Genomic DNA, 13,685 nt, shown 5'->3' with positions numbered 1-13,685 from the left:
AGCAAAAACAAGCCGACTGTCTCACAGTAACATCTACTGGTCTAAAGTACCATTATGTTTCCAGCTTATTTTTTCCATCTCCATGTTTACACACACTTTCTTTATTTTGGTTTTTCCCTCGGATCCTAATTAAACTGCTCCACTGTTCTGTTTTCTGGTTTTTCCAAGTTATGGCTGCCTCTTTCATCTTTCCTTCTTCACTGGTGACTGAACACACTGGAGGCAGATAAATATGTTTATTGTATTTTATTAAATATGTCTTTTCCTGAACTGTGAGGTAACCTGACAGCGACCATCAGCCTCAGTCCGTTTGTTATCGCTGGTCCAAAGAGGGAAAGAGTTCAGATTATACACTGAAGACACTCCATGGCTCTGGCGGCTCAGTCGATGCACTTCCTCACCACGGACCCCGCATACTAATGATGAAAGACGGGAAGAGGAAGAGGCTTTTCCCCAGAGACAATCTCTGCCATCTGGATTGAGGTGTCCTCCTTCACCAGCAACACCACACAGCACAGCTGGTGACAACAAAGCCTTCTTCAGGCGTCACTGTTCACTGTTGAAACAGTGACTGTTATAAAACCATATATATACTATAAATATGTATAAACTTTGAGTGGTGGTTGTAAGGAGTCTAGAACACTGGCAGGTTCTTAGATCATCCACCGTCAGTCGCTCAACGTGACGTCTGTTTGCTACGAAGTGCACCAGAAGAGTTTACATGACAGAAACCGAAACATAAACACCAACATGTCAACAAGAAACCAACAGGCAGAGAGGAAATATGCTGCAGGCGGCTCTGCACTCAGTCTTGCGTCATCAGTTGCTCAGACACTGAAACTCGGAGAAGTGAAAACTTAAACCAGGATTCTGAACTCCTCAACACGAAATACTGAGAATTCAATTTTTAAAAAACATAACTTCTTTATAGCACCAGCGATTTTCTCATGTCAAATCCTCTCTGTGTGACAAGTGCAGACCAGTCATGTCACAAACACACCCAGGGGAGAGTGAAGGTTTGGGCTGTGGCCAGAAATCAAAGCTCTTCTTTCATCATGTGTAAACTGAGGGCTCGTCATTCACACAGCAGGCAGGTATCAACAGAGTTTCACCTTTACACCAATAAAGACGTCTGTGTTCATCAAAACAACACATGGGACAAACTGTGTTTGCGCAGATAGCACAATTTAAAGAGAGCACTGCCAGGTACGAAGCTGATCTGCATCATTAGAAACACTGACGACACTGCAAAACACACAAATCTATCATCTCCATAAATGAAATCTGAAGAAGAAGTGTGTCTCATTAGTCTGATGTAGTCACACAATTCATGTCACACATCAGTCACACTGACGTTTCTTTTTAAAGAGGAATAACAATCAGTTTCACAAAAACAGAAAAAGCTCTCAAATCCACTTCAGAGGTGTCTCCTGTGTCTCAATAGGACTAGGAAATACTGAAACTACAGGGAAAATATGTTTATATTAAAATAAATGCACCAATATTTCAATTAAACTACTAAAAACAAATAAAAAAACATCTTTGTCATTCAAATTGATTGAATAAATTCAGAAGGTTGAAGCAGGAATCTGGACTTGTAGAGTTTTCGCTGTCCAGATTCCTCGCTTTAATCCGAGTGAATATGACCTGGATGACTGAGAACCTTCACCAACATTTTACCATAAAAAATGTAGATAAAGCCCTAAAAGACGTGTCTTATTTGTCTTGTGTGGTCATCAAAATTACCTAATTTAGGAGGAACTTTGACACATAACCTGGAGCTACTGAAAAAATATGAATTTTTCCATTAAACTTAATACAAAAATCACAATTTTTACATTAAAAAAAATTGCAAAGACCGCCTAAAATCCAACAAAAAGCGAACATGGTCACAACACTTTGAAGCTGAATATTATTTCTCTCATTAAAAAGAACACAAATATCAAATTGTTCCATCAATATGAATTTAAATTAGAAGAAACCTTCATTGTTCCATGCTGGTGCCCTAAAATAATGATACAATAACAATGCTAACTGAGCTCAGCAAGAGCTGACATCCTAACGGCCATTCTTCAGTTTTAGATCTGGGACTAATTGGTCAAAATGGCTTTAAAAACGTGCTGGTCCACCACATCAGCTCATAATTTATTTTCTTTGGTAACTACTCGCAGCGCCACGAAGACGCTGCAGCAGAGGAGGGATGAAGTTCAAGGCCCTCATGCCTCCGCTCTGCCCAAAGGCCAATAATCATCTGTCAAAGGCAGAGCTCTCACTTGGCCTGTCCTATATTTAGCAGACAAAGCCTCATCAGCCTAAGTACTGAATTCAATTTCAAGGGACACCATTAATCTACACTCATAAATCATTTGGGCCATGCTAATGTAGGCTCCTCTTTCCTCTGAGCAGCACAAAGCTGAACCTCACACTTTGTCTTCCATTATCACCAGGTTTCAAAAATTTGGACTATGCCAACGCAGGATCTCCATCCCTTTGAAATGCATTGGGTTTCCATGGAAAACAGGCTTGGCAGGCTGAGCTTTTGTCTTTTCTTTGCATCACAATACCACCAGGTTTCTCACTTAGCTGCTGGCAATTAACAGCTGGCTGGAAACAACAGGCTCTGTTATGAGGGGAAAAATGAAATTACTTTTTAAGACTCTGGCAGGAGGAATCTCGCTGGAATTGCGAAAGGCTGCAGGAAGAAAATAATAAACCAGCATGTAAACAATGAGAAACAGATCAAAAAATGAAAGATCTAGGCCAACATCAATGGAAAACACTTTGGTAAGAAAATGAAATCCTCTCATTCAATCAAACACCCGGCCAGTATCAGGCTGCACTGACGGAAACAGTACATCTGAGCCGGCCTGCTGTTTGTTCAGTGACCTGACATTCCTCTGAGACAATCCTCTGCCTGTGCTCAGCACGCCACACACAGCAAGTCCTTGACATTTCACTCAGTGTCTGTCCCCTGGATAGACAAGGGACACTCAGCCCAGACTCCAACGCACATTCATGCAACATTCATTCGATTCAAGCAGCTCACACAGGCGACATTTAACACTGGATCTAATGCATGGAAGTTGAAGTTCATAGAAACTGCATGAGGGAACATAACGACAACTTAATGTTGATAAAGTAAGTAACTCTATCACCAGTTTCTTCATAAGTAAAACTCGTCTGAAAGGACACAGGAAAACCAATCTTCAGTCTCTAACCTATCATTAAACAACCACAGTGCTTTCAAACAGTTTCATAAAGTCAAAACAACTGTGAGTCAGACATCTTTGTCCTCCGATCTTAACCTGTAGATGTGCTGCTAAGGCTAAAAGCAGCTAGCTTTGTTTCTCTCCCCTCTTGGGGTTAAAAGTCTGAGCCATGTAAAGCCCACATTTATTATGGGGGAGAAAGCTGATGACTACCCAGTTATCCTTGGCTAGCTTAACACAACTATCACTTGAAACTATGCAAGTGTTGCCGAGGCTCAGACCACAACCTGAACAGGCTTTCAAAAACACACACAGATGAATACTGTGCAGTGTTCCTAAGACAAGCCGGGTCCCTGTTCTGTAAGCGATCACTCAAACTGTTAGTAACTTTAATATCATGGATGGGTGAGTTCTCCTTACGTGCCACATGTTTCATGGCTTCACAGCGTGGCTTTATTTTATAAAGTTTTGTTGGCTGAATCACGTTCAGCTCGGCTTCTACAATGATTGTATTCTCCTAAAAACACACATACACTTTCTCCATCACACAGCCTGCTTTTCCACAAGAAACCCTCTGTCCAAACCTACTAAATATCTCATTCATAAATAAACTACGCAGCTGAAAGTCCTGCACGATAAAGATGGACAAAAAGACACCAGAGCGAAGCAGATATCAACACTTCCTGATCCTCTCTCTGTGCGTTTACATTCAGGCGCTTCCTCTGTTTATGGAAGAAAGTCTACAGCTGAACTGGAGGGGAGGAGAAAGCGTCTTAACCTCAAAACACCACCCCGTGAAGCAAACGCTCATCAGGAGAACTTCAAGTGCTGGTGATAATTTCTCAGGCATCTATCACCTAAAATAGGCTGATGTCAGTGTGAGCCTGGCCTACTTTGTGTGTGGGGCCTGCCCATTCAGGGTTGGTCGGGGGGGGGGCACAGTGCCATATGAAGGCGACTTTGGCACCTAGATGTGTTTGGGGTGCCGATGCTAAGCTGACTGGACCAAAGCCCAAGTTCCAGTAATCTGTTTTCATAGCACTCTGAACTATCGCGCTCTTGGTGCCATCAAGTCTTTAAGATCTGGACTCAACCCTGCTTGTTTGTGGACTAGAGTTCACTATGCAGTACATAATTCTCTCAATGAAGGGATCATCTACCAAACCATCTGTGTGGACAGTTTGGGATAATCTCCACACGGCATATGCTTCAGTATCTATTTGTGTACTATTATACCCAGCTATTAGTTTGGGCTGCTTTTAGTCCATTTGGGAGAAATTAAGTCTGAGGTCAGAAGGCATCGTGAGCAGGAACTCACTGGCTGGTTTTGACGCACCTGGTTAACAAGAACCTTGACTAAAGGGCCTCTTTCAGGTTAAAGATAAGTACCTAAAACAGGGTAGGTGATGGAGGATGGAAGTTCCAGTAACAAATTTAACTACAGGAACTATTGGGATTTTTTATGGTGGCCCACAATATTGTGTGTTGTTTTTGGTTTTTGGAGATGATTAAAAAAAGTCTTTCAAACCTCAGGTCAGTAGTATTTTTCCACTACAGTAACTGAAAGGGTCTGCTGGACCTCTGAGAAGCCCTTAAACTCATAGTGTTTCATTAAATAATACTGTAGGTGTGTTTCACCTGAAGGAACTACCTGGCCCACATGTAGTTACATTATAAACTGATTTTTGTTGAGCTTAAATCTATCTAGAGCAGGAAGGTGGAGGAAAAACTACAACTGGGCAGAAACAAATAAGTGGCCTTTAAATTTAATTGAGGCCAATTAGATGGCAGTTCCTGCAACTACTGGGGAGCTTTAGTGTGGCCCAAAATGGTCGCAGACATTTCTACCACCACAGCATTCTCTTCCAGAAAGTAAACTACTGCAGGCTACGTTTGGATACACAGATGCTAGCAGGATTCTGGCCCTGAAAACAATCATGCCAGCCAGTCAAATTCAGCCCTCCCCCAACTTCCTGCAGTGGAAAAGTCCTGGTTGTGCTTGTTCATGGAGGTTAATGACTCTGAAAGGTTTTGCTTCTAAATCTCGTCAATTCTTCAGGGAGTCCGGTATAATGAACCCATAATTTTGTCCCAATATGTGGCTACATTCAAAGTCCTCCACCAAGAGCCTGACGTCAGGGCTATGATGCGATAATCCCTGTCCTTTCGGGACAAGGATTATGAACACATTTTTTCGGACACTCTCTCCTCGAGGGCATTCACGGCTGCATTAGATTAAACGCAAGAAAAGAGAAATGGTTCAAGCTGCAATCCTGCGTAAATTCTCACATCGTTCCCCCGCCACTCATTGATGATGCACTTCCTGTGCTGGAGTAATGCATGAGGATGGCTTTCAGGACGGTTTCACCACCTAAAAAAGACTTCAAACAACATCCAATATGTCATTATAGTAACTGTACACAGTTCAGGGGCAACAGCTCGAGCTTAAGCTCAGGAATGTAAATGAACTTCAGAAATGAGAGCAGCCGCCTTCCCACCATCTGAGAAGTCTGCGCTCAGCTCTTTACAGCCTCCCTCTTCACATCTCTCACTGCTGCTCTGCTCGCTGTCCTCGTGGGAAAACACCCCACTGGCATGACTTTTATTTTATTATTATCACATCAACATCCTGAAGTCAAGAGATTCCTCACAATGAGGCAGCATGGGAACAAAAAACCAGCAGACACACAGTGGGAAAGGTGGTAATATGGGCCTGTGATGCAGAAATTAGGCTATAATCATCTCCGATCAGTCATTTTCAGGACTGTGGAAGTAGAAGGAGGGTATCTGATGTTTCCCCCCTACAAAGGAAGTCTCACATGGCTAATTTTCTGGGGTTTGTTCCGGTGCATCTTTACTGGTCTCCTTTAGGAAATGTAATCCTGCACCAGGTCATGTTTTAGGGACATTTTTCACAGTAGTTTGGTCAAGGGCAAAGTCAGCGGCCCGGAGATCATCAGTGAAGCTTTTAATCCTGCACTGTGCTCGTTTTGGAAGCAGGAACCCCTGGCTGGTGCAGCCCGGTGACATGAGGATCAAGCAGATGAACTGTAAAATTATTAGAGCTTACGACCTGACATGAGGTGCGTCTACTGCACCTATTCTGACGGCGCAATCACAGCTTAAGCTCCAATTAGAGTGGAAATGAAAATGACAAAAAAAAAAAAAAAACATCTGACCTCCGAGCTCAGTCCTGATGTTTGATGCCTTAGAGTGACACCTGAACCCGGCTGGTACTTCTTAAAATGAGTCTGAGAACCAGCTGGTGAACATCCTCACAGAGCTAAATAATGTGCCTGCCTACCGTTTAGATAACCTCACGATAACATCATTAACACCATTCCTGCATTGTTAGCAAGAAAACAGGAGTGACAAACAGGTTTTGTATGAGGTGTGGTTGTAGTTTTACTTTTGCTTGAAATGTGCCAGTCGCCTGGTAAACGGCAACAAAAAGATGCCACCACTGTGCACCCTGAGGCGTCCTCAATGTGCTTCAGCAGCTCCAGCTTCCATAGCGGCTGCGCTGCAGCACATTTCTGGTGGCAAACATTTAAATCTGAGTATGACCAGAACAGCAGCAGCTAAGGCTCGCTCAGCATACAGCATGCTGCGTATCTCCAGGCCCGGTCCGCCATCAAAGGCTGCTGCACACTAATTAAAAACAGTCATTTGTGTAATGAATTGTTTAATATCTTCAGCACATAGAAACGACATCAGGGTAAGATTTAGAAAGACTGACAGATTGGACTCAGCCAACGAGGGAGCCGCTCAAATCTGACGCTTTCCTGAGCCTGATCCACATTAAGGGCGGTTATCTTTGGATTTACATTCAGCCTGTCAAGTTTGACACTTGATCAAAGCCATCTACAGTTAACCCTCTGAATCCCAGGCAGGTGTGTGACACATGAAGTCCTACAGGAAGAGCACAGCCACGAGAGAACTCAAATATGTCTGTGTGCAGAAAAGACAAAAATCCTGAAAAGAAAAATTAAAGGTGAATTTCACCGATTCCAATTTGCTGCAATTTATTTAAAAAAATGTTTTTTTACAACCTCAAACAACCAAGTTGCATCAGCAGGTTGTATCTTACAGACAATATGTAGAACATGAACACACTCATCTCCATAGAAACGACACCTATCTAACCAGCCGAACAGCAGACACCTGCTCCTATTGTCTGCAGCAGGTCAAAGTCACGTTACATTCGTCTGCCTCGCCGGTCAAGTATGCACACAACAGCCGAGCCTCCTCCTCTGGAGGAAACTTCACCAACTGTGGATGGAAATGTGCTGTGTGCTGGTGTGGACGCGACAGCTCAGACACCTGATATCCCACAGGACATGAACCGAATCTCTTCTGAGCCGCCAACGCTCGCGTCACTTGAGGTTTTGGACGGAGACAGTTTTCCAGTCCACTGTCATTTTAAGTGCTTGCTGCGCTGTTAAATGAACATTAGTCACAAACTAATCCCTGATCTCTGGAAGGAAAAAGAGCAGTGGAAGATCATCAGACATTCCCCCTCAAAAGTGATTCCTCTGTGAGAGCCGTGCACAAACAATGTCTCAACACTCATCCCTGTGTCCTCATCTTTCTAATTCCATAGTTATGAGGCGGCTCATGGTCCTCAGAAGTGGACTCTGTGTTTTTCTTTCCTCTTTCTCTGCAGGAAGCATTCCTCTCTAATGACAGGGGAGGTTACAAGAAGGTCCACACAAACACTGGAGCAGGAGAAAACACCCAACCTAAATTTGGTCCTCTTATTAAGGCGGGCAGACCAGACTTACAGGGGGGGGGGAGCTGTGATCTTCAACACAACATCTAGGCCGCAAAGACTTCCTCAGACTGGGTAGGGTTAAATCGACTGGGTGGGGACAAAACAATAAAACACACACACACGACAATGAAATGTATTTTGAGGATTTGTTGTGGGTGAAGACTTCATCAGGAGTTACATGTATAAATTAGAACAAAAGGAGCAGACACTCGGTCAGAAAGGCCTGTGTGATCGTTTGCAACAAAATTTAATATATTTATTCAGACAACTGCTACAGTTCAGTGGGGTTGGCTAAAAAGTGACGCATCACTCAGCAGAACCACTGTGGTGATAATGTCAACACCAGAACAGCTGATCGGGAACACTGGCCCCACGTTAACATGTGGAGGCGCAACAGCTAAAATACAACCGCCACTCAGCCTCCGCCCTGCACTTCTCATGAGCCCCAAACTGACAGAGAGACAGACAGAGAGACAGACAGACAGACAGACAGAGAGACAGACAGACAGACAGACAGACAGAGAGACACAGACAGAGACACAGACAGACAGACAGAGAGACAGACAGACAGACAGAGACAGACAGACAGACAGAGAGAGAGACAGAAACAGACAGACAGACACAGACAGACAGACAGACAGAGACACAGACAGACAGACAGACAGACAGAGACAGACAGAGACAGACAGACAGAGACACAGACAGAGACAGACAGACAGAGACAGACAGAGACACAGACAGACAGACACACACAGACAGACAGACACACACAGACAGACAGAGACACAGACAGAGACACAGACAGACACACAGACACAGACACAGACACAGACAGACAGAGACACAGACAGAGACAGACAGAGACACAGACAGACAGACAGAGACACAGACAGACACAGACACAGACACAGACAGAGACACAGACAGACAGAGACACAGACACAGACACAGACAGACACAGACACAGACACAGACAGACACAGACAGACACAGACACAGACAGACACAGACAGACACAGACACAGACAGAGACACAGACAGAGACACAGACAGAGACACAGACAGACAGACACAGACAGACAGAGACTTGTTCAGGCTGTGCAACTGGTCATTTTTGCATTAGTCCCCGAGGCCCCTCACAGCAAACTGGGGGCTACTGTTTATGTCACACAAACCCCTCCATACATGCAGAGTCCATCTCTCAGTCCAGCGTGTACAAAACCAAAATCCACCAACATTCCAATAAACATGAATTCATGAAGCTCTTCTTTAGCCTCTTGTAGCTCAGAATAACAACAAATATATCTGCATGAAGTCAGGAGAGAGCCGCATCTCCACGAGCAGAGAGCGACCCTTCCAGCCGCCTCTGCACAGAGATGTGTCTGCTCACGCTGAATTATTCAACAGGAGCGGAGGATACAGTACGACTTCTAGGTCACTATCATTACAGCACAAAAAGAGGCCGGCTTAAAGTTAGCAGACAGAACAGCAAGGCATTCATAATTCATGAAACCTCTGAACAGCTGTTTAAAAAATGTTTGTACCCTAAACGAAGGCCAGTGTTATCTGACTGTTATTCTAATGTGCAACCTAACCAGAGGTATCATCACGCAGCCATGTGCACCACTTTATTAATGACCACAGTGCTAGCATTTATGCTACTTGGAGGCTAATACATAAATCTTCTTGTCCGTGCTATTATTATTATTATTAATGTCCGGGGCAGCGTTAGCATGAAGCTACACGTCCACAGGAAGAAAATAATGAAACTTTAAATTCAGATTAGAGTCCAACCCATATATGGATCAGATGATAGCCTCACCTTGTCAGCGTGCATTCTGTGTATATCGGCTGGTATTCTAAAAGGATGCTACAAGTGTGAGCTGCTTCAGCTCCACTGTGGACAGTGTAGCAGCCGCGCAGCGTCCGGGCTGAGCATTCGGTCAGATGATGTAAAATGTTAAGTAGAACCGTGGAGTTTCCACCAATGCATGTGGACAGGTAGCACTTTAGCTTCAGGCTAACACCACACCACATGTAAGCAGCAGAGTGTCTAAGTGGACCTACTGGTGGATCCTGGTGGGGTCTTTAACCTGAACAGTGGTCGACACAGAGTGACACAACTTTACAAATTAAAACACAGACATATCTCAGGGGTGCACACATTTTAAACTGTGTGTATTTGTGTGTTCTTTTTCAGCTGTGACCGACAAACTAGACAATAAAATGACCTGAACCACACAATGACACCAAAAAAATCAAAGAGAAGGCCTGAAGATAAATCTGAGCTGGTTATAGATCCTAATCTACACCCTGTGGTCTGACCCGACCCTGCACGCTGAGCCAGGTCAAAGGTTATCTGCAGCTACACCAACATGCCTGCTGCAAAGTTTACTTTTCTTCCACGGCTATCTGGAGGATTTATGTGCCAGGTCTGAGCCTCTGCCTGGGCACTGCAGCAGGGTCTGAGTCTCACAGCCATGCAGCAGCAGCAGCAGCTCATAATTCTGCAGTTAGTCTCACAGAAGTCCTGAAAAGGCCTCTGTGTCCCTGTCCTGCTGCATGTGGGGCGCTGCTGGGGAGCTGGCGGAGACTCCCATCCTTAGTGTTTGTCTCCACAGTCATTCAAAGTTCAATAAAAAGGGACATTTTGATGTCCCAGCTGACGCAGAGTGGAGACTGGCCTGGTGCTCTACTACTTTTGCATTGCCCTGCACCGGAGCCTGAACGCATCACAGCCCTACTCTTGCAGCCTGCTGGCTAACTGGCTAGTCGGCTAATCTCTGCTGGCAACTTTCAGAGGAGGCATGGACGGAGGAGGACTCACAAACCGCAAACTTGTGCAGAAATGCGCTTCAGAGTCGGGCGTCACGCTTCCATGCTGCGGCTGGTCGCGGACCGCTTTAGTTGTGCGCCACGGTTTGAATCCCTGAGGAAGTTTTGTTCTTTGTGGGTTTACAAACACAACCGAGCCACAATGGCGGTGCGTCTTTCTTTGGAAAGCAGCGGCGAACACACACACACACACACACACACACACGCAGCATGTGTGCGCAAAAAGACAAAACACACACATAACGGCGCAGAAACAAGCGCCTTTTACCCCCTCTCTCTCTCTCTCTCCTCTACTTTGCATTTGCGGGAAGTTTGCGCCATATTGCAGGAGCCAGCCCCGCAGCCCCGCAGACCCTCCGGGACGTTACCAAGAACAGAAAAAGCAGCCGGAGCAGCACCAGTGTCCGCGACACTCACCTTGGCGATGGCCTTCTTGTACCTCATGACAGCCTGCTGGATGAGTGTGTGGACTTTAATGTTTCCATCCCCGCACGGCACCACGACCCGCGTCCTGCCGAAACACACCGTCACTTTCATGGTCTAGTATCCCAGGTCTTCCTCAGAGTCCGAACAAAAAGCCGAGAGGAGGAGGAGGAAGCGGGAGAAATCCGTCAATCTAGACGGGGGCATGGGTTTGTGAAGTCCCGGTATTCCTCCGTGGAAGCGAGGGCTAGCGGTCCTTCCGCGTCTCCCCGCCGGACGACATTGTTTTCTGCGTGTTTCAGACCACCTGTTTCTCTCTCTCTCTCTCTCTCTCTCTCTCTCTCTCTCTCTGCTGAGCTAATGCTCGGTCATGTGGTGCGTTCACGTGCCCCTGCGAATGTCGGAATCAAGACAATCCACTAAAACTCCGGTGACTGCTGCGCTGTGAGATGTCTAAAAGTAAATATTTTACTGTGAGATTTGCACATTAATGTTGTTTTTTAACCATATATGTTTCTTTGTGTTTATGAGGAACTGTAATAGTACTAAAATAAAACATTATATGAAATTAAATTAACCATTTATTGCACCATAGAAATATTATTAGCACGAAAATGTTGAAATTAGACAGAACTGAAATGAAACAGAAGAAGAAAGATCTGAGAGAAAAGTTCGAAGTGTGTGATGTGCAGAAGTTAATGAAAGTGATTTAAACGTTTGAAACCGCAATTTACAGACGGTACCTGAATGCATCAGTGGAGCAGAGAGGGACACGGTTTGCAGCGCGCCCCCGCGCCGTGGTCAGCGTGGGTCATATTTGGCGCGCAATTAGCAGCGTCAGGAAAACAAATACAGATCAATACAATGATCGGAAATCAATCAGATTACAATATTGTGTGATTCTGTCCTGCACACACACACACACACACCTCCAGGTACAAACAGCTGCCCACGCATGGATCAGGTCCCTGTGAGTCACGGAGGGCCAAGAAAAACTGCGACACAAGTCTCAGTGAGAACAAGCACAGAGGAGCCCGCCACTGAATTTCAACTATGTGAAAAGTGTGTGTGTGGTTTTAACATGGGCGCTGTTCTACCCGGGCCCGGCCTCTGGCAGCGTGCAGCTGGGAGCCTATTTTAACTCTTCACACAGCTGGAGCGCAGGCAGGCCACCAACCACAGCAGCTGTCACAGCACAGTACACTGACTCACATTTGGAGGATATGAAGGCGTGTAGGATCATTTATCTTTTTACCTGATTCAGGTTTTTGATTTTGTAGTTAGCCAGCTTTGACCTTTGACCTCATGCTAAGAGAGGACTTGAACATTGTGGCCAGATGTGGGAATCTAGCACTTATTTACTAAAATAATGTGAAGAAATGTTTCCCTCACAACAAAAGAAAACTGCAGCTAAAAAAACAGACATTTTTCCAAGAGTTTAGTTCAGTCTTTGAAAGCTACGTGATTTACTTGTTAACATAACTCTCATAAAGAAGATGAAGTGTATTACAAAGTCTACAGAAAGCCCCTGACACTCTGAATTCTTCTCTTCTGTGTATGTAAATACAAACATCCACCTGTCTGAGGAGACAACACCGCCTCACGTTTGGATCACTGGTGACCTCTGGTGGTGCAGACCGCCACCAATAAAAGACTGCAGCCAGAAGCCTGCTTCAGTTTTCAACATTGTCCAACATTTCAAATGATATCAGCATCAGCTGGAGCTTTTAAGCCTCGCCTGTGACACACTTCACACTTTGACGTTCGTTAAAAAGAAGCTGTGAGATTTCCTGAATCATGGCGGTTAAGCTGTAAAAGCCGGAGCAGACGCCCCAAACACCTCTTTGATGGTATTAACAGCATGTAATTGTGCTCCACGCTCATCCCAGGCTAATTTTGTGCTAAAGAGCTGTCTGGCTCAGGTCATGTGTGGCTCCCCTGCTGTCAGGCCTTTGTGCCACCCGAGGGTCCCCCTTCTGCTGCTGGTCCTCCACCATCTGGACCCTCCGTCCACTCAACTGCAGGACAGGGCAATAAGACAGCCAAAGAGGAGGAGGAGGAGGAGGAAGAGGTGAACAGGTCGACATAAGTGATGCTAAGAAGTAGAGGAAATAGAAATACAACAAGTACCATCACATGAGTCAGACTGGCTCCAGTTTTATATTATTTTTCTCTTGTCACACGGTTAGAGATTAGTGAAGACCTGGCCCTGCAGCGCAGTCCTCTTTGATGACAGCGGGGGCAGTGTTTGAACAGTACGACCTCTCCTGGCATGCAGGGGGACAGATGGTGGCTCTGGGGTCAGCCAGAGTCACATCTAAATAAAGGAATTCAATTCAGAAAGTACAGGACTGACTCTGCAGCAGTGCACTTTCATATCAGGGTGACAGAGGCATACACACCAGACAGGCATCCAGACAATAAAAGTGTTTCATGATTCACTG

The 13,685-nt window shown here is 45.1% G+C and overlaps 1 protein-coding gene across 4 annotated transcripts in view; it reads right to left on the bottom strand.

Moving 5' to 3' along the window:
• The window catches only part of pard3ab (par-3 family cell polarity regulator alpha, b), a 183,713-nt gene extending 172,129 nt beyond the window's left edge, over positions 1-11,584 (bottom strand). For all 4 annotated transcript variants that reach the window (XM_028426670.1, XM_028426671.1, XM_028426673.1 and 1 more), the window contains exon 1: positions 11,236-11,584. In XM_028426670.1, the coding sequence (XP_028282471.1) occupies positions 11,236-11,355 (120 nt within the window). In that variant the 5' untranslated portion in view covers positions 11,356-11,584. The remainder of the gene's footprint in view (positions 1-11,235) is intronic.
• Positions 11,585-13,685: the final 2,101 nt, after the last annotated feature.

This window comes from Parambassis ranga, chromosome 17 (assembly GCF_900634625.1).
Source record: "Parambassis ranga chromosome 17, fParRan2.1, whole genome shotgun sequence".
Lineage (NCBI taxonomy): Eukaryota > Metazoa > Chordata > Actinopteri > Ambassidae > Parambassis > Parambassis ranga.
This window is presented reverse-complemented; position numbering and strand designations above follow the sequence as displayed.